Source organism: Heterodontus francisci, chromosome 1 (genome assembly GCF_036365525.1).
Source record: "Heterodontus francisci isolate sHetFra1 chromosome 1, sHetFra1.hap1, whole genome shotgun sequence".
NCBI classification, from domain to species: Eukaryota; Metazoa; Chordata; class Chondrichthyes; order Heterodontiformes; family Heterodontidae; genus Heterodontus; species Heterodontus francisci.
In genome coordinates this window covers 168,210,774-168,238,257 of record NC_090371.1, presented here as the reverse complement: position 1 = coordinate 168,238,257, position 27,484 = coordinate 168,210,774, and the positions used below count along the sequence as shown (strand labels likewise).

Here is a 27,484-nt window from a genome sequence, read left to right as displayed (position 1 = left end):
ACCATTGTGGAAAGGGATATTGAGTGAGGTGTGTAATGGGTGGCTAATCCGCTACTGCACATTTTCCACCCCAACCAAAAGTGGAAATGCCCCCATTCAATACATTGAAGCATAGAGAATGCAGTTCTCATAAAGCACTAATTTTTATTACTTGTTCTACAGACAGTCACTTTGTGACTGTAGTAACTCTTCATTTCTGAGTACATTGGGTGTAAATGAGAATGAGTACACTGACAAAGAAAGCTTACATTTTACCAACTTCTTTTGCATTTGCCAAAAACTGTGGAGAATAAAATCTCACCTGCCACTTATTACAAGACAACCACATATATTTTCCTCCATTCACTAATGCTTGTGAAAATATTTACTGAGAGTATAAGAGGTTTCCCTACTGTATATTCACACTGACCTTTCACTAACATTGACAAATGGAGGAAAATATACCCCTAAATAGTCTTAAGATAATTTAAATAAATTCTTTTGTATAACTTGTGAGATGTTCACAATGTGCTTCAGAGCAGTTTAAGACCAATGAATTATATGTACTAAAAAAGATAAACCTAAGCGAGACATCACAAGACGGGACATAATGTACATACAATGACAATGATGGTTGTTAATCTTTTGGAATTATCATCTGCATTCTGCAGAAGTGAATTTTTTTAAAAATGACTAATTTGCAATTATAAACAGTTATTAAAGGAATCTAATAAGACAGCACACAAAAATGTAACTGGGTGATACTGACAGTTAGTGGTTTGTTTCTGCTCCAGCACTGTGCATTTGTTCTCCAGTATTACTCAGAGTAAACCAGAGATGTTGGCACTCTTACTATGTAAGCTGTATTAAATGTTATCTACTTACTGGGAGACCAAGCGGTCCTCTGTCACCTTTTTGACCTGGTTCACCCTTCCCTCCTTTAACACCATTCAACCCTGGTTCACCCTAAATGTAAAAGTAAAGTCCACCTTTTTTTTGCTACTTTGAAGCTGGGACAGAAATGCATTTAAATTAATCACAAAAAGCTACTGCAAATACCTGTGCATCCATCAAAGTATTATTTCCACCCAGTGATCAATACCCTTTCTAATCCTTCTATAGTACATTGGCATTTCTGATATTTATTTCATATTGGAGCCAAACATAGTTTCTTCTTTTTCTATTACTCTTGATATAGAAGGAAAAGACCTACTTCAGGATTGTACATGTATCTTTGCAGACATTTTAAATATCTACAGTGGTTGTACCTGAGAATGTGCAATATTTTATCTGGCCCAAGTTGTCATTATGTACTTTACTGATGGAGTATCCTGAGACACCCATAGTTATGGTTTTGTAAGTGGATTTTCTTTTTTGTTGGCTTACTGATGGAAAACAAGCCTTGAACTTACTGTTGGCAATATTTGGAAATTAAAGCTTAATGTGCTCTTTTGGCAATTCTCAGTTTGCTATTTTATCAGAGGCATTAACCAATTGAAAATAAATGGGTGATATCTGTGTTCAAATAGCTGATAGATGAATGCCATATGAAGATATTAAAGCCTTTGTTTATTACCAAGAATAAGGAGTGCTTGAAGGAAAAGCTTAGATTTTTTAATTATTATTTTGTTCTTGGGATATGTGTGACATTGTGAGCTCAGCAATAGAATCATAAGTGAACAGCCCCACTCCTGATGTTATGGTCAAAGGAATGTCAATGATCAAATAACTGTAAATGTTGGGCCTATGATGCTTCCCCGAGAATGTCTGGCAGTGATGTTCTGGGGGTTGTGATCATTAGCTTCAGACAACTACAACCATTTTCCTGGGTGATGACTTTGACTCCATCCACAGAAGGGTTTCCCTATTAACCCCAGTTGAGATGCCATACTCAATCCAATGCCTGCTCTTGCATTTAGCTCTTGTGTGAATGGATGAAGGCTGAGATGAGGTCTTCAGCTGAGTGGTTCTGACATAACCTGAACTGGGAAACACTAAGAAGGGTTTTGGTAAGTATGTACCATTTGATGACACTATTGTGGACTTCTTCCATCACTCTGCTGGTGATTGGGAGGACACTTATAAGGTGGTAATTGGCAGTGCTAGATTTGCCCTGTTTTTAGGGATAGGACATACCTGGGCAAATGTTCACATTGTCAGGTAGATGCCAGCATACTTGCTGCACTGGAGGAACTTGACTGAGGAAGTAGTCACTTCTGATGTGCAGGTCTACTATGCTACAGCTGGGATGTTGTCAGGACCCACAGCTATAGCAGTGTCCGGTGTAATCAGGTACTTATTTTGTCATGTGCAGTGAACCAAATTGACTGAATACTGCATCTATGAGTGAGATCATCCACTTTACACTTCTGCCTAAGAAGCTTGTAAACACTTCAGCTTTTGCATCTTGTAGTCACACACTGGGTTTTATCATGTTGAAAATGGAACTGCTCATGAAGCCTCCTCCTCCTCATTAAGTTGCTCACCACCATTCTCAACTGGATGTGGTAGTGTTAGAGAGCATTGCTTTGTTCTATTGGGTGTAGGACCACATAGCCTGGTCTATAACCTGTTGCTTTTGGTGTATTGCATCTAGGCAGCTCTGTACTGTATCTTCTACATTCCTATTGAACCAGTGTTAATTTACCAGTTTGATGATGATAGAGGAGTGAGGGATATGCCTGATCATTTGGTTATAGATTGCATGGTATACCTGGCTGAGGCACCCACAGTGCCGCACAGATGGCCAGTTTTGGAATGTTAGATCTGACCTTAGTTGGTACAATGATAGTGCCAAGCTATACAATAGAGGATGCGCTCATTTTGAAGATAAGATTCTTCATAAGGACTACATTGATGAGCTAAATGGCCTCCTTTTGTGCTGTAAATGACTCTATGACTCTAAATGACAGTCACTCCTACCAGTTTGGTCATGGACAGATGTGTCTGCGATAGATAGCTTGGTGAGAACAAGACCAAGTCGGTCATTCCATTTATTGGTTTCCTCAGTATCTGACAGAGGTCCAGTCTGATGACTGTGCAATTTCGTGCCAGCTTGGTCAGTGGTAGTATTCCTAGTTGTTCACCTTGAAATCCCAGGCTAAGAGTAGTTTTGAGTCCTTGTTTTTCTCAGCACTTACTGCAAATGGTATTCAACATGGAGGTTTACTAGCTTCTGTTAGGGAGGTGGGGGATTGGGGAGGGGAAGCAGGTAATGAGCAGGAGATTTTCTTGTTTGACCTGGAGCCGTGAGATTTGATGGGATCTGGAGTCAATATTCATGAGTTTCAGAGCCATGTCCATCAGATCCCATATCACGTTTGTGGATCTACCATGCCGATGGGATGGAATATACTCAGGAATGATGATGGAGGAGTCTGGGATATTGGATGATAGATATATCTCTCTGAATACAACAATGTCAGGCTGCTGCTTGACCAGTCTTTGCTAGGGCTATGCCAACTTCCCCAGATTTTGGTTAGGAGGCCTTTGCAGGATTGACAGTTCTGGGATTTCCTGCATATTGTCCTGACTGATGCTTTGGATGTTGCTGAAATGTCTGTCTGATAATTCTCTTATTATTCTGCACAGAATAGTAAACACAGAGATATGGCAAAAACAAGAACCTCAATCAGGGTGCCAGTCATAGAATCTACACAGGACAGAAAGAGGCCATTTGGACAATCATGCCAATGTCAGCTCTTTGAAAGAGCTATCTAATTAATCCTACACCTCCACTCTTTTCACATAGCACTGCAAGTTTTTCTTTTTCAAGTATATATCCAATTCCTTTTAGTAAGTTATTATTGAATCCCCTTTCACAACTGCTTCAGGCAGCACATTCCAGAACATCATAACACCTCTCTAGTTCTTCATATCCTCAACTCCTTTCCGATTCTTTGCAAATGACCTTAAATCTTTGTCCTGTGGTTACCAACCCTCCTGCCAGAGGAAACAGTTTATCCTATTTATTCCATCAAAAACCTCCATAGTTAAGTCATTGCACGATTATCGAAACTTGATTTAAAAAAATATGCAGTATGAATGCAGTATCTTATAGGGCCTCATCCTTTACTGCTTGTAACACAGTGACCAACACTTTGTAGGCACAAAGTCCCGAACCTACAGAACTGGTTTTATGAGAGGGACCACCGGCACTGAGACATCTGCACTGTTGTGTATTATAGGGAGAGGTAGACTATATGAATGCTTGCTCAGAATACGTTAATGTAAAAGAAAACCCTGAAACTTTGATCAGTTGCACTACTGTATACAAAAAAGCACAAAAGTAATTTGCTAATGCTGCTCTATATGCTGATTCAGGTATGTGCCTGACAAGACTATCAATAACACACTGACAGATGCACAGAAATCTTCAGTAATACCTTTTGTGCGGTGATCATTTAAACCTATAAGTTCATGAGCTCTGACAGTGACATATAAGGTTAATTTAGAGTTTTTTTTGTATTGAGGAATTGATGATAGTGATGAAAAATAAAACGCTTTTTTTCTACTTTGCATCCAGTGACAATACGGATTGTTCTAAGTCAGAGACAGTTTGTGTCAGATGCAATGCAGAGCTCTCCCTACATTAACACAACACAGTGAGATACTGACTCCTTATAACAGTTAAACTGGATCCATGTGAGATTTTCATTTCCCATATTGCCAGTCTGTCTTTCTAAGTGACAATGATGCCTGGTGAACTGGACTGAGGGTTATTTTACACTCTGCATTCACAATTATTGGACACCACAATTAAACTGACCAAACTCTCTTCAATTACAGGGGGATCATTATCAGCTGTCAAGACGTAAGGAGTCTTTCATCACTTGCCTGAACTGCAGCTCCCACACCCCAGATGTGAGAGGTAGCTGTTGTAATACAATATGTAACCCAATCAAATTTCTAGGATTATATAATATTCACAGGGTGCGTATTCTGCAGTGAGTCCCTGAAGTTCTGTGAAGCTGGGGACCTGATGGACTTCACAGAAGCTTTCTAACATCTGTGCAATACAGCTGCATGAAATTTATCACCCCCAGCTTTGTGGTACTTCAGGGGTTCTGCCCAGAAACCCTCTCCCTCTCCATGAAAAACAGAGCCCTACATACAGCTGATCAATTTAAAATGGGACCTTGATCTTGTATTAAGACATCTTAAGTCACTTTTAGCAAGATTTTAGTTACATTTTGTTAAGCATATAGGAAACATTTATTCTACAGCTGCAAGAACTTACAGGTTTAAAGATGCTACAACGTAAAATCAACATTAAATTAGTCAAACAAATGACACATAGCATGCATAGCTAATTTTAACAAAGAGCATGGAGACAAATTAAAGGGTATCATTCATTTTCAGTTTCTCCTTAGATTTTGCTGATGATTTACCTTAGGTCCTGGAAGTCCGTGAGGCCCCTGTAAGAACAGAACATAACATTTGATTGAAAATAAGTAATTCCAGCTGTAACTGCACAGCACTATCATTCTCCATTGCTAAAGCAATCAAGGCCAAGAAGCTTAGTGTCCTCAGGCTTTGCCAACTGTGCTGATGCTAACTCTTCAGTTATCTACTCTAATCCCATGATCTTTCCCCATTTCTTTTTTTATTCTTTCTTTTGAAATATGTATCCAATTGTCTTTTAAATATTACTGTCTCTCTGGCTCAATAGCCACTTGTGGTAAAGTGCTCCATGTTCTAATAACCTATGCATGAATCATTTCCTCTCACTCCACATTCATTCCTCTATGGATAATCCTCAGTCTATACTCCCTTGTCAACAAATGGCAATGGTCTTTCACTACTTATCATCCCAAAATCTTTCAAATAATGAAAACCTTTCAAATGCTAAAAAACTTTCAAAATACTGAAAAGTTTTGCTGGATTGCTCTTTAACTTTCTCAGTTCCAGTGAAAAACTTCCCAATATTGCAAGATTTTCCTTCTAATTATAACTTTTGTTTCTGGTACCATTCTATTGAATCTTTGCTGTCACCTTTTCCATGGCTCTAATAGGCTTCCTATAATGAGGTGCCCAGAACTATACCAAAAAGCCAACCCCTGACCCCTCTGTCCTTGCAAACTACTGTCGCATCTCCAACCTCCTTTACCTCTCCAATGTCTTTGAATGTGTTTTTGCTTCCCAAATCCATGTCCATCTTTCCCTCAACTCCATCTTTGAACCCCTCCAATCAAGTATCTGCCCCTGCCACACCACTGGAATGGTCCTTATCAAAGTCACAAGTGACATCCTATGTGACTGCGACCATGGTAAACTATCCCTTCTCATCCTTCTCAACCTGTCTGCAGTCTTTGACATGGTTGACCATACCATCCTCCTCCAATGCCTCTCCTTTGTCATTCAGCTGGGTGGGACTACCCTCATCTAGTTACATTCTTATCTATCCAAATAACTATGGAATCAACTGCAATGTCTTCTATTCCTGCTTCCACTTCATTATATCTGTAGCCTCCCAAGGAATTATCTCTGGACCCCTCCTATTTCTTATCTATCTGCTGCCCCTCGCCGACATCATCCAACAACACATAAGATTCCACATGCATGCTAATGACACCCAGCTGTACCTCACCACCTCCTCTCCAAATACCTCCACTGTCTGTAATTTGGTACACTGCTTTTCCGACATCCAGTCCTAGATGAGCAGAAATTTCCTCCATCCAAACTTTGGGAATACCAACCCCATTGTCTTTTGGCTCCATCACAAACACTGTTCCCTAGCCACTGACTCCATCCATCTCCCTGGCCACTGTCTGAGGCTGAACCAGACCTTTCACAACCTTGGAGTCCTATATGACCCTAGGATAAGTTTCCAACCACATATCCACTCCATTACTAAGATCACCTATTTCTATGTCTGTAACATCACCTGTCTCCAACCCTACTTCAGGTCACTTGCTGCTGAAACCCTCATCCATGCCTTTGTTACCTCTAGACTTGACTATTCTAAAGCACTCCTGGCTGCCCTCCCATTTTTCACCCTCCACAAACTTGAACTCTGCTGTCTGTATCCTAACTTGCAACAAGTCCTGTTCATCCATCACCCTGTGCTCAATGACCTACATTAACACAGCCTATACTCTACTTACTTAAACCAAAAGCATAACCTTGGTTGTAACAATAGTGTCCCCTGTGATCTGAACTGGATATGCATGCTTTTCACATGTGTGTTTCTTCAATCTCTTTGAAGGTGGATCGAGAAATCAATGAGTGAGATGATGCCAGATATCGAATCACTCAGATGTTTTAATTTTCAGGACAGCAAATAAACTTACCTGAGTACCAATTGTAATCAATATTGAAATCAACTTGTCAAAATCAGTGTTAACAAGGAGGTAAAGACCTAAAAATGTGGGCAATGTGACCGACTGCTCTCTGTACGCTGCCACTTTCACAGATGCCTACAGCTGGGCTGCTGAAGCATCTGCCAGAGTCAGACAGTAGATCATCTTTAAAATGCAAATCAGGGTCCAATGACATACATAAGATGCCATTTTAGGACAGGGCTGATTGGAGCGTGCGCCATGCACTCTCTGAACCAGTTTTACTGTTGATACAATAGAAGAGGCTTCAAAAATTAAGCTTTAAATTATTTTTGTGTGGCCTGGAAGATCAGGCTGCCTGATATTGCGCTGGCTGGAATCCATCGAGATTCATCAGCACTCCCATTTGGGACCCACAGCTTGCTGGTTCTACTGAACAATGGCTCCAGTCTTTTCACTGCCGGGCTGAGTGGGCTGTTGGCGCATTCCATCCATCGGCTGACCAAAAGTTCAAAATGACTCTACTTATTCCATACACTTTGCTTCCTATTAATAAAGAATATAATGAACTCACCATGTTGTTCCACATTGATGATCTAGCTTGTTTTCTGTACAACTACTGGCTATAAGAAATTGGACCCTTGCATTTTTGGCCAGAAGGCCTGTGCATTGCTTCCTGATGATTCTTTCTCATTTGACTTACTCTAGTATTACCTTTCAATCAAACTGTCTAGCCATCACCCCAAGTGCGGAATCCACCAACCTATCTTGGCAATGATCCCTGCTGAGTTGAAGCAAACAGTGTTGTTGTTTCTGCAGCAACAAATTTGAACAGCCACCAGAATGTTAAATTATCTTTCATTTTTCGAAACATACTAGTTCAAACACCCCATCTCAATTCTAATCCAAATCCCCCAGATATACCTCCTGTGAATTAAATCACCTAAGAGCTAAATTCAGATCAGTTGTAGCTTTTTTTAACATAAGTTATACCAAACCTCCTTTCCCTCCCTCCCTAGGTGGTATTGCAAGAAATTAGAAAATGTGAAATATCTCTATGTATGAATTGCAGAATTCTACTTGCTATTTTATTAGCTTTTTCTACCTTTATAGTTGCATGCATCTGTTTTCATCCATTTTCATAAGGTTCTTAGTATTTAGGGTATACTTCATTTCCATGTGTACTACTTTACACACTTCTCTATATTGAGCTGGACCTGCCGCCTAACTGTTCACTCTACTAATCTGATTACGTCTCCCTGCATTCTTCTTCCCAGTTTGCTATGGAGCCTAATATTGTATCCGAAGTAAACCTCAATAACATTCCTCTTGTGCTTATGTCCAAATCCACCACAAATTCCTTGGCCCACTGGTACCCATATCCCACCATTAACCTTTAAGTTGACAAGTAGCCTTATTTCATTTTTCCTGTTAGCCTTCCTAATCTACCTTTTTCTTTCAATTTTGTACTTTTTATATTTCTCATAGTTTCTTCTGTATTATCTGAACTATATTCACTGTAAATCTTTTTTTAAACCTTGCTTTTTGCTCTCACCTCTATTTATCAATGGAAACCAGTCTCTGATGCACCACTTTACTCTCAGGCAGAATCCATTTAACTCATACCTTCTTCACCTCATACATAAAATCTCCCAAAGCTAGTCCACTATTTGACCTGTCATTTTATCAAACTAATTAATCTGAGCTAGATCCCCTTTCATTCACTGAAATTAGCCGGGTTCCAATGCAACACCTATGACTCCTCTTTTCTTTATCTATTTTGAACTTGAAACTAATTAGATGAGAGACTATATTTTCCAAGTGTTCTCTTAACTTTCAACTCTCTATGAAGCCCAAATCCATTGAATACTTGAATATATATCTCAGGAGGCGAAACTGTGGTAGATGGAATTCAATGTGGGGAAGTGCGAGGTCATCCATTTTGGGTTTAAGAAACATAGATCAGCGTATTTTCTAAATGGTGAGAAGCTAGGAACTGTGGATGAGCAAATAGATTTAGGGGCCAAGTACATAAATCAATAAAAGCTAATGAACAGGTACAAAATGTAATTAAAAAGCCCAATAGAATGTTGGCCTTTACCTCAAGAGGGCTGGAATACAAAAGTGTGGAAGTTATGTTACAGCTGTACAGTGCTCTGGTTAGGCCCCATCTGGAGTACTGCATTCAATTCTGGGCACTGAATCTCAGGAAGGATACACGGGGTGTGGAGGTGGTGCAGCGAAGATTCACCAGAATGATATTCAGGATTAAAGGGTTAAATGATGAGGACAGGTTGCATTGCCCAGGATTGTATTCCCTTGAATATAGAAGATTAAAGGATGATTGAATTGAGGTCCTTGAAAATGTTTAAAGGATTTGATAGCTTCTTTCGATCTACTCTATCTCCTCTGGTGACAAGTGTCCAGAACAAGGTGGATAATGTTAAAATTAGAACTAGGTCGTTCAGGGCTGATCTCAGAAAACACAGTTTCACACAAAGGGTGCTCTCATACAGGTTTTAAAAAGAGATTTACACTGAATATGGTAGGGATCATATTGAAGAAACTATAAGAAATCTGGAATTCTCTCCCCCAAAAAGCTACTGGGTCAATTGAAGATGTCAAAACTGAGATTGATAGATTTTTATTAGGCAAGGGCATTAAGGGTTACAGAACCAAGGCGGGTAGATGGAGTTAAGATCCAGATCAGCCATGGTCTAACTGAATGGTGGAACAGGTTCGGAGGGCTGGATGGCTTCCTCCTATACCTATGTTCTTTCCTATGTAGTAGTCCCTTCAAATACCTGTCCCTTGCTCTTGAACAGGATGTAGGAAAATGATTGTTATCTGAAAGCTAATCCTTTTCTCATCTCTTCTATTCGACTTCCTCGGAGGTGGGAGTCCCACTTTGAAACATCTTTAAGGAGACCTAAAATGGGTTGGGTCTGGGGTGGATTTGGAGTGGTCAGTGGAACTCCTGCACAACTGGCATTCTGAACCAAAAAGATGGGTCTCTCCTAAGGCCTCGAAACTGGGATACTCCTTACTTACCTCAATCTTTCCATCCTCTTACAATATTCCATTTTTAAAAACCCAGTCCTGCTATCACTGACCATTTCTTCCCGATCAGCACATTGTTCTCTAGCAATCTTCAATTGCAGTGCCTCCTGTATGACGGTCCTTCAACTTGGTTTCTCAGTTAAAAAAAAAGAATCTGTTTGGATGTTGCAACAGAGAGTCAGTTCTCATATTCAACATTAGAGAGTGCTCCTGTTGCTGTTCTGATGAATTCTGACTGCTGCTTCGTAAGGTTTTAATTTCGCAGCCCCCCCCCACCACCCCACCCCCGTTGTTACAACAACACCTACATCTGTGTACAAGTGTCATTCTTATAATAGTGGAACGCTCGTAAATGCAGCCTTATTGCCACAACATGAAAAGGGCAATTTCATGAATTTGCACTGCTGGCATATCTGTGCAACCTGTTCAACCTTTTTTTTGTTCAATCTTCCCAATGAGCAGAATGATATGCATATTTTTCAACAACTCAGCCCTTATTTTGTAAAAGGAAGATGCTATCATATTTCTCATTTTGGACCTTTGTCCAATTTCTGAAACAGGCCTGGAGTGAATCTTCATTGCATCACTCATAGCGCTGATAAAATGAATGCAATGGTATCACCTTGTTATGCTTCAATTAATGTTAAGTGACTTTCTGCATGTTGCACTGATTTTAAATATTGTGGAAAATGATTTGGAGGACATTTTAAAAGAACACTTCCAACCTTCCAGAATGAACCTAGAAACAACTCCTTTCCAGTCCAGCTAACTCTGGGTAAATTTGTGCATTTGCGGGAATTGGCCACCTTTGCAAGCACACAGCAACGGCATGCTAAAAGCAGGATTCAAATTTATTCAAAGAAGTAACATTCATGCCTGTAAGAATAAACTCAGATGACACATGGCTTTTAAGAACATTCTCATGTCCTTCAATAAATAGGGATGGAACATGCAGATTTCTCAAAACAGTAACTTTGACTTACCATTGGACCTGGTGGACCTTGTGAGCCAGTGGGTCCTGGGGGTCCTACAACCTGTACAAATAAGCAACAGGTCTGTAAGGCAGTAAGCAGCATGTCTATATTTAAAAAACAAATCTGAATACAAACTGAATTTTCTGTGTATTCACATGATCTGCGTGCAGTTGTTCAACAATAATATGAGAACATTTATATGGTGCTTCTAATGCGATAAAATGTCCCAAAGTGTCTTCCAGATCAGTGAATGAATCAGACACTGCATGGGAGGGAAAGGACTCGGTAGAATGGAATTAAGGGCCAGGCCCAAAAAGTGGTTGAAAAGAAAAGTAGGGTTTTGAAAGCAGAATGGAGGAGGTAAGGAACAGCTCAGGGGGCAGGGGTATGATGGCTGAAGAAACAGCTGCTTATGGTGGACCAAAGGGAATGGGAACGAAGTATGTCAGTGAAGCAAGGAGTGTGAGCAAGGATTAGGCCTGAAGGCAGGTGCTGAAGTAGGGGAGCATGAATTAAGGCCTTGGAGGTCCTTAAAGATGAGGAAAAGTTCTTGAAGTTAATTCCTAGGGACACAGAGAGTCAGTGGAGTTGTGAGGGCCAAAGTGATTGAAGTATGGGCTTTTCAGTGTTCAAGATCAAGGGATACAGCATTCTGAACAAATTGAAGATTGTGCAGAGTAGAAGCAAGGAGGCTGGTTAGGAAAGTCAAGCCCCAAGGTCATCAGGCATGGACTGGAGCACCCGTGGCAGTGGGAGGGATAGTGTTCTGACAGGTGATATTGCAAAGTACTGGCAGGTGGAGAAGAGCAGCAGAACAAGGCAGAGAGTCTGCCATTGTGCACATACAAGAGCAAAGAAGTTAATTGAGAACACAGCAGAAAATAATGGAGAAGGATGGCAAAAGAAAATGGGTAAAAAATATTATCAAGGAAATTAAGTATGAGAGGCTAGGAACATTTATCGGGAATATCCTCGCGATTGGCTGCTGAAACCTTGGCCGAACCCGTTTAAGAATTTATCTGTTTCTGTCGATCAGCAGTTATTGCAACTGATCAGGAGAAACTCTGAGGAAATTCAGGCAATTGTCGCTAGAGGGAATCTAAACAGGCTTGGGAATAACACAACATAGCTTGTAACAGTGTGGGTGGAACTTTGGTTTTAAATAATGATAAAAGGGAAATTTAACAAAAGAGATGTCCACACACCTTCCTTGTGACACCTCTGGCTATAACCCCCAAAACATTTGATCCTAACTACGTGAATATTTACCTCAGTCAATCAGTACTTTTTCCCAAATATATCCAAAAGATTTTATCTATGCAGCTGAAAACAATTATTTATATCTTCCTTTGAGGTAAAAATCTCATATGTTAGTAATTCTTAATTGATGGCCAATATAAATATTAACTGGCGGATTGAGTGACATTGGATTGTTCACATTGTTGGTTCTCAACAAGGTATCATCATCACTGAAATAATGATATCTTTAATAAGAGCACATTTATTCATATAGTATCCAAAACAGACTGAATGTACAAAGCAAAATGGCCAGATGTAGCAACAAAATTCATTATTCTTTCTGAAGCGCTGCCATCAAATTAATTCAAGTATGAAACCTACTCTAAACCTTACTTTATGCCAGGTTCAATTTTGTGGGAAGATTTCAGCAGGTTTACTTTAGAGGTTGGATTTAGTTTGATATGGTTCTGCCAAAGTCAATGAGGCACATGATCCTGAGGATTTGTTGCTGAATGATTTTTGTTATGTATTCCAAACTCCGCTGTGGTGCATTCTTCAATCAACAAAGTTAACATGCTTGAATATATGTCTCTCTATTTGTTTTCCTAATAAGGACTGGTGAATTTTGCTTTTATTAAAAATACAAAGAAAATTACAAATTTCAGATCTGCACAAGACATCCTATTGGGTTCATCATCTTCAAACACTTCGTAAGTGGACTTGATGCCCCTATGATCTGGGGTGTACCTTTACTACCTACTATCTGACTACATGATTAAATGGCTCTAGGTATTTAGTCATTCATGGGATGTGGGCGTCGCTGGCTAGGCCAGCATTTATTGCCCGTCCCTAATTGCCCTTCAAAAGGTGGTGGTGAACCACCTTCTTGAATTGCTGCAGTCCATGTGGGGTAGCTACACCCACAGTGCTGTTCGGGAGTTCCAGGATTTTGACCCAGTGACATTGAAGGAACAGCGATATAGTTCCAAGTCAGGATGGCGTGCGGCTTGGAGGGGAACTTGCAGGTGGTGGTGTTCCCATGCATCTGCTGCCCTTGTCCTTCTAGGTGGTAGAGGTTGCGGGTTTGGAAGGTGCTTTCGAAGGAGCCTTGGTGCATTGCTGCAGTGCATCTTGTAGATGGTACACACCTCTGCCACTGTGCGTCGGTGGTGGAGGAAGTGAATGTCTGTGAATGGGGTGCCAATCAAGCCGACTGCTTTGTCCTGGATGGTGTCAAGCTTCTTGAGTGTTGTTGGAGCTGCACCCATCCAGGCAAGTGGAGAGTATTCCATCACACTCCTGACTTGTGTCTGGTAGATGGTGGACAGGCTTTGGGGAATCAGGAGGTGAGTTACTTGCTGCAGGTTCCCGAGACTCTGACCTGCTTTTGTAGCTGTAACATTAAGACCCGTCATTGCGTGTATTGGACTTGATGACCTCACACATGTCTGATATTCATTTTCCCTATCTTCCGGAAGGTGGACAGTTAACTACTCGAATGACATGAGGCCAACTGCAAAACAACTGAGGTGGCTCATTTTACATGCAGCATGAATGATCAGAATACATTTTCCAGTAAAATTTCACCTATTACATGTTGCTCTTTGGAAGAATCCCTGATACCAGCTGGCAATACGTCCCTTGTTATAGGCATCATGTGGCTATACCTGAACCTTGGCTGGAATTTTACAGACCCCAAAGGTACAGGCAGATGGCGGGGTCGGGGGGGGGGGGGGAGTGCGTAAAATTGGGTGCGAGGCAGGGGGTGCAGTTCCCGATGCCTTCCTGCCTCAGCTACAATTTTATGCAGGGCGGCAGTATAGAGTTATACAGCACAGAAACAGGCCCTTCGGCCCATCGTGTCTGTGCCAGTCATACAGTACCTGACTATTCTAATCCCATTTTTCAGTACTTGGCCCGTAGCCTTGTATGCTATGGCATTTCAAGTGCTCATCTAAATTCTTCTTAAATGTTGTGAGGGTTCCTGTCTCTACCACCTCTTCAGGCAGTACGTTCCAGATTCCAACCACCCTTTGGGTGAAAAAACTTTTCCTCAAATCCCATCTAAACCACCTGTACCTTACCTTAAATCTATGCCCCCTGGTTATTGACCCCTCTGCTACGGGAAAAAGTTTCTTTCTAACTAACCTATCAATGTTCCACATAATTTTGTACACCTCAATCACATCTCCCCTCAACCTTCTCTGCTCTAAGGAAAACAACCACAGCCTTTTCAGTCTCTCTTCATAGCTGAAATACTCCAGCCCAGGCAACATCCTGGTGAATCTCCTCTGCACCCTCTCCAGTGCAATCACATCCTTCCTTTAGTGTGGTGCAGAACTGTACACACTACTCCAGCTGTCGCCTAACTAGCATTTTATACAGCTCCATCATAATCTCCCTGCTCTTATATGCTATGACTCGGCTAATAAAGGCAAGTATCCTATATGCCTTCCTAACCACCTTATCTACCTGTGCTGCTGCCTTCAGTGATCTATGGACAAGTACACCAAGGTCCCTCTGACCTTCTGTACTTCTTAGGGTCCTACCACCCATTGTATATTCCCTTAGCTTGTTAGTCCTCCCAAAATGCATCACCTCACACTTCTCAGGATTAAATTCCATTTTCCACAGCTCTGCCCATCTTACCAGCCCATCTATATCGTCCTGTAATCTAAGGCTTTCCTCCTCACTATTTACGACACCACCTATTTTTGTGTCATCTGCGACCTTACTGATCATACCTCCTATATTCACGTCTAAATCGTTAATGTACACTACAAACTGCAAGGGTCCCAGCACCGATCCCTGCGGTACACCACTGGTCACAGGCTTCCACTCACAAAAACAACTCTCGACCATTACCCTCTGCCTCCTGCCACTAAGCCAATTTTGGATCTACTTTGCCAAATTGCCCTGGATCCCATGGGCTCTTACCTTCTTAACCAATCTCCCGTGCGGGACCTTATCAAAAGCCTTACTGAATAAGATTACATTAACTGCTTTACCCTCATCTACACATTTCGTCACTGCCTCAAAAAATTCACTCAAGTTAGTCAGACACGATATCCCCCTGACAAAGCCATGCTGACTATCCCAGATTAATCCCTGCCTCTCCAAGTGGAGAATAGTCCTGTCCCTCAGAATTTTTTCCAATATTTTCCCTACCACTGATTATTCATTATTCGTTCATGGGACGTGGGCGTCGCTGGCCAGGCCAGCATTTATTGCCCATCCCTAATTGCCCTTGAGAAGGTGGTGGTGAGCTGCCTTCTTGAACCGCTACAGTCCATGTAGGGTAGGTACACCCACAGTGCTGTTAGGAAGGGAGTTCCGTCTGGTTTCATTCCTTTTTATTGACTTCGTAGTGGTTAGATACAACTGAGGGCTTGCTCGGCAATTTCAGAGGGCATGTAAGAGTCAACCACATTGCTGTGGGTCTGGAGTCACATGTAGGCCAGACCAGGTAAGCACAGCAGATTTCCTTCCCTAAAGGACATTAGTGAACCAGATGGGTTTTTACAACAATCGACAATGGTTTCATGGCCATTATTAGACTAGCTTTTTAATTCCAGATTTATTAATTGAATTCAAATTCCACCTTCTGCTGTGGTGGGATTCGAACCTATGTCCCCAGAGTAATACCCTGGGTCTCTGGGTTACTAGTCCAGTGACAATACCACTACGCCACCGCCTCCCCCATGTTAGGTGTTAGATGTTTGATGTTAGACTCACCGGCCTGTAATTACTTGGTTTATCCCTACTACATTTCTTAAATATGGCACCACATTCGCTGTCCTCCAGTCCTCTGCTACCTCTCCTGTGGCCAGAGAGGATTTGAAAATTTGTGTCAGAGGCCCTGCCATCTCCTCCTTTGCCTCACATAACAGCCTGGGATACATCTCATCTGGGCCTGGGGATTTATCCACTTTTAAGCCCACTAAAACAGCTAATACCTCCTCCCTTTCAATGCTAATATGTTCAAGTATATCACAATCCCCCTCCCTGATCTCTTCACCTACATTGACCTTCTCCATAGTGAACACAGATGAAAAGTAATCATTTAAAACCTCACCTATGTCATCGGCTCCACACAGATTGCCACTTTGGTCTCTAATGGGCCCTACTCTTTCCCTTGTTATCCTCTTGCCCTTAACATACTTATAAAACACCTTAGGATTTTCCGAAGAAGGGTCACTGACCCGAAACGTTAACTCTGCTTCTCTTTCCACAGATGCTGCCAGACCTGCTGAGTGATTCCAGCATTTCTTGTTTTTGTTTAGGATTTTCCTTTATCTTGACCGCCAGAGTTTTTTCATGTCCCCTCTTCGCTCCCCTAATTACTTTTTTAAGTACCCCCCTACACTTTCTACACTCCTCTAGTCGCTCCGCTGTTTTCACCCCCCTGAATCTGCCATATGCCTCCTTTTTTTTTAACTGATCCAATCCTCTATATCCCTTGACATCCAGGGTTCCCTGGACTTGTTAGTCCTACCCTTCACCTTAATGGGTACATGCTGGCTCTGAACTCTCACTATTTCCTCTTTGAATGACTCCCACTGATCTGATGTCCACTTCCCTACAAGTAGCTGCTCCCAGTCCACTTTGGCCAGATCCTGTTTTATCATATTGAAAATCGGCCTTCCCTCAATTCAGTACCTTTATTTTCGGTCCATCTTTGTCCTTTTCCATAACTACCTTAAATCTTACAGAGTTATGGTCACTATCCCCGAAATGTTCCCCCACTGACGCTTCTACCACTTGTCCGGCTTCATTCCCTAGGATTAGGTCCAGTACTGCCCCTTCTCTTGTAGGACTTTCTACATACTGGCTCAAAAAGCTCTCCTGTATGCATTTTAAGAATTCCGCCCCCTTTATGCCTTTTGCACTAAGACTATCCCAGTTGATATTGGGGAAGTTGAAATCCCCTACTATTATTACCCTATTATTTTTACACCTCTCTGAGATTTGCCTACATATCTGCTCCTTTATCTCTCCCTGACTGTTTGGCGGTCAATAGTACACTCCCAGCCAAGTGATTGCCCCCTTTTTGTTTTTAAGTTCTACACATATGGCTTCATTTGAGGAACCTTCTCCGATATCATCCCTCCTTACTGCAGTAATTGACTCCTTTATCAATAGTGCAATGCCACCTCCTCTTTTACCCCCTCCCCTGTCACAGCTGAAGATTCTATATCCTGGAATATTGAGCTGCCAGCCCTGCTGCTCCCTCAACCATGTCTCTGTGATAGCAATAATATCATAATGCCATGTGCTAATCAATGCCCTCAATTCATCTGCCTTATTCGTAAGACTCCTTGCATTAAAATAGATGCAATCCAGCATTGTATTTTTCACTTGTGCTCTTAACAGGTCTATATTTGCTCAGCCTTCCAGACTGACTCATTTTCTCTTCTATATTTGACTTTGCATCACCCTCTACTGTAATTCTACTCTGTATCCCATCCCCCTGCCAAATTAGTTTAACCCTCCCCCCCACCAACAGCACTAGCAAACCTCCCAGCAAGGATGCTTGTCCCGTTCCGGTTCAGGTGCAACCCGTCCAATTTGTACAGGTCCCACCTTTGCCAGAAACGGACCCAGTGATCCAGGAAACTAAAGCTCTCCCTCCTGCACCACCTCCTCAGCCACGCATTCGTCTGCTCTATCCTCCTATTCCTATACTCACTGGCACGTGGCACTGGGAGTAATCCAGAGATTACAACCTTTGAGGTCCTGCTTTTTAATCTGCTACCTAGCTCCCTAAATTCTTGTTGTAGGACCTCATTCCTCTTTCTACCTGTGTCGTTGGTACCAATGTGTACCACGACCTCGGACTGTTCACCCTCTCCCTTCAGAATGTCCTGCAGCCGCTCGGAGACATCCTTGACCCTAGCATCAGGGAGGCAACATACCATTCTGGAGTCTCGTTTGCAGCCACAAAAACGCCTGTCTGTTCCCCTTACAATTGAATCCCCTATCAGTATGGCTCTCCCACTCTTTTTCACCCCCTCCTGAGCAGCAGAGCCATCTGTGGAGCCACAAACTTGGCTGTTGCTGCTTTCCCCTGGGAGGCTATCCCTCCAACAGTATCCAAAGCAGTGTATCTGTTTGAGAGAGGGATGGCCACAGGGGACCCCTGCACTACCTGCCTGTGCCTACTACTCCTCCTGGTGGTCACCCATCCCTTTTCTGCCTCTGCAGCCATTACCTGCGGTGTGACCAATTAACAGCCGCTTAAGGGCCTCCTTCTGCCACCACTGATATTTTACTAGCAGCGCCTGGGCAGCAAAGGCCCCCAGAACACCGCCACATAAAATCTGGCAGCCCACTTGTGGGCTGGCGGGGGGTCCCCCAACATGGCACAAGTGCCCCCACTGCACAACACTCCCTCCCCCAACTCCTAACCAACCCCCTTGCCTTGCCGGGGCCTGGACGATTGTCCCTGGCAAGGCACCAAAAACTTACTTTCTTTCTGGGACCGTCCTTCCTCTTGGTGTTGGCTGGGTGCAGTCCCAGCAGTGGCCACCGCTCCTGATGGTGCTGCCAGGATAAAGAGCTGATTGGCTGGCTGCTTCTTTAGGCGGGACTTCCTACCTCAGAGAGGTGGAAGTCCCACCCAAAGCCAATTAAGCGCCTGGGGACCAACAAATCTCGCCCTAGCTCCCCAGGACTGGCAGAGATGGGCTCGCCCCCAACTTTTTGGCAGGTGGACGGGGCCTCCCGTTTAATGTAAAATTCCGGTCCTTGAGTCTCCCTCTGGCTGGAGAGAAGCAAAGCCTCTCTACCTTATTCACTGTTTCAAACTGGATGCAGCTGAACTCATTTTGTTCCGGAGAGACAGAAAAAGCCATAAGCTTAATTTGCGGCTCTTCTTCAGTTTTCTGTGATGAGGATTGGCTCATTGTGCTGCCAATCAAAACTGCAGTCAATCCCCTTAGTGGAAGGCCATAGCAATTTCATTGCCTGTTTCATTGGATTTTTCCTGTGCTCCATGAGTGGAAGCCATTCTAACATTACTGATTAGAATATCTCAAACTAATTTGGCATGTAGGAAAACAATTCTCTTTGCCCGGTATTCCAACTAATAGACCATAATTAACATCCACAATAGCTTGTGTACTTCTACAACTTGTACAGCAATGCCATAACATTAATTAATCCAAAATCTATCCCTAATTTCCCTTGAGAAAGTGATGGTGAGATGCCTTCTTGAACCGCTGCAGTCCATGTAGTGTAGGTACACCACAGTGCTATTAGGAATGGTGTTCCAGGATTTTGACCCAGCGACTGCGAAGGAACAGCGAAATAGTTCCAAGTCAGGATGGTGTGTGACTTGGAGGGAACTTGCAGGTGGTGATGTTCTTAAGCATCTGCTGCCCTTGTCCTTCTAGATGGTAGATGTTGCAGGATACCAAGTTCCCGACGCATGATTGAGGACTCTGACCTTCTGTCCTACTTACAATCGAACTAATTCTGGTCCTGCTTGCCTGTCATATGATGCCTTTATCTTCTTTTGTTTGGAAAGCTTAGAAAAATGATGACTGGCAACTTCACCAAGCACCACCAATCCCTGTGGCCTCCGGATATTTGCCGCAATGAATTGAAGACCGAGGAGAGACTCCCGGTCATATCACCTCTTCGTGTCAGGACTCCCAGCCTTTGTGTCATCCTTTACATGGACCGACACAACACCCTCGACCTGGATATTTTGTACCATCTTTGGTGCGTTACTGACTTCATGAATTGTGACAATTTGTAAATCTCAGCATGCTGGATTTCCTGCAACAGGTAGTCCATTTGTGGTACCCATTTGGAGCTCCCATAGATGCATTGCAAGGTTATTGTTCCAATGCACTTGATTAGAGAATTATTGTAGGCAGTCAGCCTAGCTGTGGTGGGCTGCACCATATATTCTCATTTTTTTAGTTACACGTCCTTCAGTATACGGAGGGGTAGAATGTGTGCACTTGCTCCAGGATTGATTTTTATTCTGAGCTTATGTCCGCCACTCTTCTGTGGACATATAATCCCGATCATGGTGAATGCCTCAGATTGCATGATAGCATTGACATGTTGATCCAGATTAACTATGTGAAATACTTGCTCATTCTTCGCATGAGTGCATTCTTCACCTATATCCTCCTGACAATCTGTCTCTCTGCTGACCTGATGTCCTTGCTTGGGCTTTTGTTTTGTGTTGGACATACCTTTTGTTGTGTTTGCAGATATAGTCTCTGCATGTGATCCGCCACCATTCCTGTGTGCAGTATCTGAGCTCGACCTTAAACACTGCCTTGCTCAATGTCCTCGCATGCCACTGGTCCTGGTACACTGGACAACTGTGAATTGGGTGAGTCAGGCCACATCTAGCACATGACTTAGCAGACTTTTGAGCCTTGATTACCATACCAATTGTCATAGCCGTCTCCAACGCTTGTGACTGTTGGTGCCCAAGCATAATGGTTTCAAACCTCCTTCCATCATTAAGTAATGCAAATATTATGGTGTGCCCTTTCTTCATTTCTAGCAGGTCTTTTTGAAAGACCTCTATTGGGGTAGACGTGATTACTAATTCTATAACCCATTCTGACAACTCAATATCTGCGAAGTCGCATTCTTGAGCTTTGTCTCGGCACCTTGCAACAAACTAGTCAATGGATTCTTCATGCCTTTGTTGGAAGGTCATAAACTCAAGCCTATGTACTCGGAAATTGACCTTTACCTTGAGTTGATCTTCCAGGAATTTCCATAGCTTGCGAGGGTCCTTCTGATCCTGAGCTGACAATCTTGATGTGTTGATCCATTGCAGGCCCTCATTGTCCAGTGCTATTTTGATCTTTACAGCTTGTATCTTTGATTTGCTCACTTCTTGATCCAGAAAACACTGTTCCATCCACTGGCGAAACAGTTTCAACTCAGATGCTATATCTGATGTCTTCCAATCCATAATTGGAAACTTGAATGCCATTTTCTCAATGATCTTGCTTCTTTGCAAATATAGAATTTTTCACAGGTTTTATTTTTGCCAGGCAGACTTCTTTTACAGGCTCTCTGCTTTACAGGTCTTCTGTTTCACAGGCACAGCTTTCTGTTTCTTTTTTCAGACAGGTTCGTTTTTGTAGACGTGCCTCTTATAAGAGTGAGAGATGACAGCTGCTCCTTTGTTTACACAGCTTTTTTAAAAACTGCCTTTTGCCTTTGTGAAGAGCACTGCAGCCAGCAGTACTTGCAGCTGCCACAACCAGACTTTCTACTCTGTGCTGCAGACCTCCAGTGGCACTGTTGAGCTCTTTCTACCCTTTTTGGTTTAGGCCCTGCTCACAAAGCAAAAACCTGGGAAAACTAATGCCATATTGGCTGCAGCTGTTTTCTTTTCTTCACAAAGTTTTGTCTGCAGTCCCAGTTTGCAGTATTGTTGTGGGGTCTCCTGCCAACTGCTCTCCGCCTGAATCTTCAACCACTCCAGGTAAGCAATTAGCTGTTGTTTGTTCTCCCTTGGTGTGTTCTTCAGAAAAAAATTCAAACGTTGCTGCAATCTCGTATTTGGTGTTTTTCAGAAACATCCCACCACTGCTGTCATATAATATTACTCATTCCTTTGGTGTGTGAACTATTGTTAGATCACAGGAATACGAGTAATATCTAAAGAATACATGGGCTTTTATTGTAATTTAAACTGGAACATATATACACACAGCTACTACAGAAGAACACCAACATCTTACTTTGTCAGGCTACACCCACCTTATCTGGTCATGTGTGACATGACATCACTTCCTCTGGTGACTCTTCACATACAGCTTCTTAAAGTGATCCCACAACACACTCCTCAGAACACACACTGCAGCTCCATTCAATCCTCTCTCTGTGGCACCTCCCATCCCCATCTAAGCAATCAACACTCACACTCACCCCCAGCCTATTGCCCTTTCACACCCGTGCCTCACAGTCACCCTCCACAAATGGTGTCTTCCCTCCTCTCCGCATAAGCTATTGCTACTACTCATAACACTCTGCTTTCTCTCCTTGCAGAAGACAGCGCACAACTTGGTAAGAGGCAGAGCCTCAAGTGGGGGATGGCAGCGGGTGGGGGTTGGGGGGGTGGGCGGGTGGGACCAGTGGCAGGCACCATGTCGGCCATTGACAATGCATGCCAACCTGTCCCACAGGGAAGGTCGTCTTGTTCCAGGAGGCTGTAGAAATCAGCAGTGAAAACCTGCGCTTCCTCGGGAACTGGTGCGCAGACATGTCGAGAGAGCTGATCCTCTGCCTGTAGACTGTGTGTTGGGGGTCTTACCTTCTTTCAGCTGGATATAAGTGTCCATCTCCTTTGCTCTGTGGAGGGGGTATGCGGGTGAGGAGAAGGCAGCTGGTGCTACTGCTGGTATTGCTGTTGGTGTTGATGGTGGTGTGGCTACTGCTCTTGTTCCTCAGCAAAGGTGGAAGGTTAAGCTGTGCAAGCTGCTCCCATGCTGTGCTGAAGGCTGGCAGCAGGGAAGTGCAGCTGAAAGTGAGTGAAGTGCTAGACAGATGAAGTGCCTTCCAAGCAGTTGACAATCATCTGTCAAGTAGTGCTAGCATTCTCAGAGAGAAGAAATGCTGTGAACAGCAGCCTATCACCTGGCTAAGGCTGGAGCTCATCAAAGTAACTGATCAAAGCCTTCCCAGCTTGTCAGTTTCACTAAGGAAGCGATTCCCACTGTGCACTCAGCTTGGTGACCCTGGAGAGTTGCTGACAGGTCAGGAAATAGATTCTGTGTCTGGGAAATCCAGGATTCAGGGCTTGTGGATCTCATAATTGGCTTCTTAACAACTTCAACAAGTTCTTAATTACTTACCTGACAGATCCAAGGGGGTTCCCTGCTCACCTTCAATGCTGCCCCGTGAAAGCCAGAAGAAGGCAGGATCACACTGGGATCCCAACCTGATGACCCTTTCAGGACTTTTCCACCCTGCTTACCCCAAACCCACCTCCAATGGCCTTCGAAAATTCTGTCCCATGTGTCAGCAAGAGAAGCTAGAATTGAAATGGGCATATGAAAGAATACAGCAGTGTTTTGCTGACTCGAGAGATTAGGAGAGGCTAATGAAAATGATAACTTTTTCATGCAGCGAGTGGTTAAGGTCTGGAATGCGCTGCCTGAGAACATTGTTCAGGCAGGTTCAATTGAAGCATTCAAAAGGGAATTAGACAGTTATATGAAAAGGAAGTATGTGCAGGGTTATGGGGAGAAGGCAGGGGAATGGAACTGAGGGAGTTGCTTTTTCAGAGAGCCACTGCGGACATGATGGGCCGAATGGCTCCTTCTGCACTGTAAGGATTCTGTGATTCTGGGAATAATATTCTCAAGAGATTGGATTATAAGGACTGGTCAGGGTAAAAACTGGAATAGTGTATTGGGCCGTTGTGGCCCACTTTAATTTCTAGTTTTGAATACATTTAAAAGGGGAAGGAAAACAGAAGGCAGAGTGCTTTCTTTTTGAAGTAACTCCTTCAGAGTCATCTGGAGAAAACCTGTATTTGTTCCTTATAATAATCTCCCACAAGACCCATTACATTGAGTTTCCTTCTTTCTACAGCCACTTAGCTTATGCCAGTATCCCCGAGGTGTTCCACTCATTACACTGGCGACCAGCACTTCAAATGGGCCAGGGACCTGATTCGGAGCAAGTCAACCCTGGAAAGATTCTATCAGCTGAGGCAAAAAACTCACACTAAATTGCCTGTCAATTTGCTATTGTTAACCAGTTTTCTTGCTACTGGACTCCCTTGTATTTACTTCAATTATACAATTTTTCCTCCAATAAACTTGTTCTTTCTAAAGGTATGCAAGTCAGCTGGATACATCAATGACAGTAATAAGAGACTCTGTCCATTCCATGGAATTATTAAATACACACTCCTACCTAAACAGTGTGTGATCCAAGAACATCCATAGAAACCTTCATTCTTTAGTATTAAAGCAATAAAATAGTGTCTTGTTTGACAATGTGTAATGTATCAGAGACATGTCCTACTTTACTATATGAAATGAAGTTCAGAATACCTAATTTTGAAGAACTTACTGAAGTGCCTTTTGGACCAGATAACCCATGGTCTCCTTTCTCTCCTTTTTCTCCCTTTTCTCCATTAACACCCTGTACAAACAAAAGTCAAGAGTTACAACCTAATTATGAATTACATGTGATGAATTAAACTCCCCAATTTATCCCATTTCAATTTAAACAAGAGTAGTTTTAAATATTGATGGAAAATGGTCACTCTTATTGAATAGTACATGGAATCCTTAACATTTACCTGAAACACTACAACACACAGATAAGGCCAGTGTTTCATCCAACAAAAGGACAGTATTTCTAACAATTCAACATACTCTCAGTACTGCACTGAAATATTAACCTAGATTGAGTTCTGGAGGGTCACTTGACTGAACAACCTTCTGTCTTAGAGGCAAGGTGCTACCACTGAGCATAGCTGAACATAATACGGCGTAATTATAGAATATTCCTTTTATTTTTCCATTTTAATGAGATGCTGGCTTTCATCACAGGATGTATGGAATATAAAAGTAAGGAAGTACGACTTTGATTGTACAGAAAATCTCTTCGGTCTTGGTCACCACACCTTAGGAAGAATATACTGGTTTTGGATGGATGCAGGGTCAGTGAGAATTCACCGGGAAGATACCGGGATGAAGGGTTGTAGTTATGATAAGAAATGGTAAATTCCGGCTTTATTCCCTAGAAATGAGGAAACTAAGGGATGATCTGATTTAGTTGTCTAAAATAATGAAGGTAATTGACAATATAGATAGGGAATATCTCTCTCCTCAACTAGGAAATACCAGAAGATGGGGACAAGATATTAAAATTAGAACTAAACTGCTAAAATTGAATCCAGAAAACTATTCTTCACAAAAGAGTTGTGTGAATGTGAAATATACTGCCCAGAAGGTCATAATTAAAAGTCTACCAAGGTGTTTAAAGCATAGGTAGACACTTACTGGAGAAATAAGAGTATTAAGGAGTATGGAGAAAGGATTGAGGAACTTATGTGTAAAACAAAATTTCATGGCTAACAAAATGGTGGAGCGGGTTTGAAGGACTAAATAGCAAAGTCCTATTGCTATGTTTTACAACCCTGATGCTGTCAGGCTTGTTACCATAAATATGTTGATCATAGGGCGGCACAGTGGCGCAGTGGTTAGCACCGCAGCCTCACAGCTCCAGGGACCCGGGTTCGATTCTGGGTACTGCCTGTGTGGAGTTTGCAAGTTCTCCCTGTGTCTGCGTGGGTTTTCTCCGGGTGCTCCGGTTTCCTCCTACAAGCCAAAAGACTTGCAGGTTGGTAGGTAAATTGGCCTTTATAAATTGTCACTAGTATAGGTAGGTGGTAGGGAAACAAAGGGTCAGGTGGGGATGTTTGGTAGGAATATGGGATTAGTGTAGGATTAGTATAACTGGGTGGTTGATGGTCGGCACAGACTCGGTGGGCCGAAGGGCCTGTTTCAGTGCTGTATCTCTAATCTAATCATTAGAGAACTTTGCATTGCAGAGACTTCACTAAACAACACACAGTTCTGGAGTTAACCGTCTTTATTTGGTTAGTGAACTGGAAAGGGAAGCTGAGCCCAATCCTTTTCTCACCTGTTGGCACACACCTGTGTTTTCCAAATGTGTTACTAGGTTACAGTCAAGACAGGGATTGATTGTCTCCTTATCCTAGGGATGCTAAGGCCAATTGTAGCACTCCTATTGTTGGCTCGCTTGAGGTCAGCTAATTCAGCACAAAACTTGAGATATTCACAGCTGTATGGCTCCAGTTTCACACAGTGCATTTAGTAAGTGGATTATCAGGGAGATCATACTACTCTTTCTCAGTACAGAATATTTAAGTCTGTTTTAAGATTTCTTTATGATAACTCCGACTGCATCAAAAGCACTCACAGATAATCCGGGTAAGCCTATGCTTCCTTTATCTCCTGGAACACCAATGTCACCTTTTGAACCTTTAGGGCCCTGAAAATAAACACAATAACTTAAAAAGATGCAACTTATTAGATTCTTCAAAGCCTTTTATAAGAAATATTGGGGAAAAATTAGAACCAAATATAAGATGATTTCAGTACCTGTGTTCCTTCAACTCCAGGCAACCCAGGATTTCCCACGTCTCCCTGTTGTTCAGAATAAAAAGGAACACAAAAAGTCTTCCAGTAACTTACTGCATTAAGTCCTCATTTTTATCTATTTCCTAATGATAAGCCAAATCCACATGTTCTCTCCCTCTCCCTCCCCGTCCTGCTACTAAATACAACAAATTTGTAGTACTCCAAGTTGAAATGGGCCGTGAAGACATCACATCCACACCCTCATCTCTACCTTTGATGCTTTAGTCCCCATTAACACCATTACTCTCTCACCCTGGCAGTTCCCCTGGTACAGCTCTCATCTCTGCTCCCTTGATTACAAGGGATACAGACTTGAATGGATATGGTGGACAACACTATTCCTGGATCATCCAGGAATGTAAAGAAAACCCCCAGCTTCTTTTCTCTACTGCAAACTGTCTTAAATCCCTTTCTCCCATTTCCTCCACCCTCACCTCCAACAATAAGTATGAGGAGGTCTTCTTTGTCACCAAGATTGAGACAATCCAATCAGCTTCCTCTGCTACTTCCCTCCCTTCCCCTAGCTCAATGGGCCAAATTCCTCTAAAGTTTATCTTTGCCCGATCCCTTAACTTGCACCTTTCTCTAATTTCTCTTCTATCTCCCCTAATGCCATCTCCGAGCTCATCTTGTCCATGACACCCACCTGCTGCTCCCTCGACCCTATTCCCACTAAACTGCTGACCACCCAACCTCCCTTCCTGGCTCTCATGTTAGCTGATACTGTCACTGGTTCTCCCTCCTCAGTACTGTCCCCCTTACCTTTAAATATGCCAACGTC

At 42.6% G+C, this 27,484-nt stretch overlaps 1 protein-coding gene across 1 annotated transcript in view; it reads right to left on the bottom strand.

Annotated features, from left to right (window-relative positions):
- Window positions 1-852: 852 nt before the first annotated feature.
- Window positions 853-27,484, bottom strand: part of LOC137369605 (collagen alpha-1(XXV) chain-like) — a 164,022-nt gene continuing 137,390 nt past the window's right edge. Inside the window, exons 20-25 of the mRNA XM_068030959.1 lie at window positions 26,665-26,709; window positions 26,483-26,554; window positions 24,602-24,673; window positions 11,303-11,353; window positions 5,370-5,396; window positions 853-945 (exon numbers count right to left, since the gene is read on the bottom strand). Of these exons, the coding sequence (XP_067887060.1) occupies window positions 853-945; window positions 5,370-5,396; window positions 11,303-11,353; window positions 24,602-24,673; window positions 26,483-26,554; window positions 26,665-26,709 (360 nt within the window). The remainder of the gene's footprint in view (window positions 946-5,369; window positions 5,397-11,302; window positions 11,354-24,601; window positions 24,674-26,482; window positions 26,555-26,664; window positions 26,710-27,484) is intronic.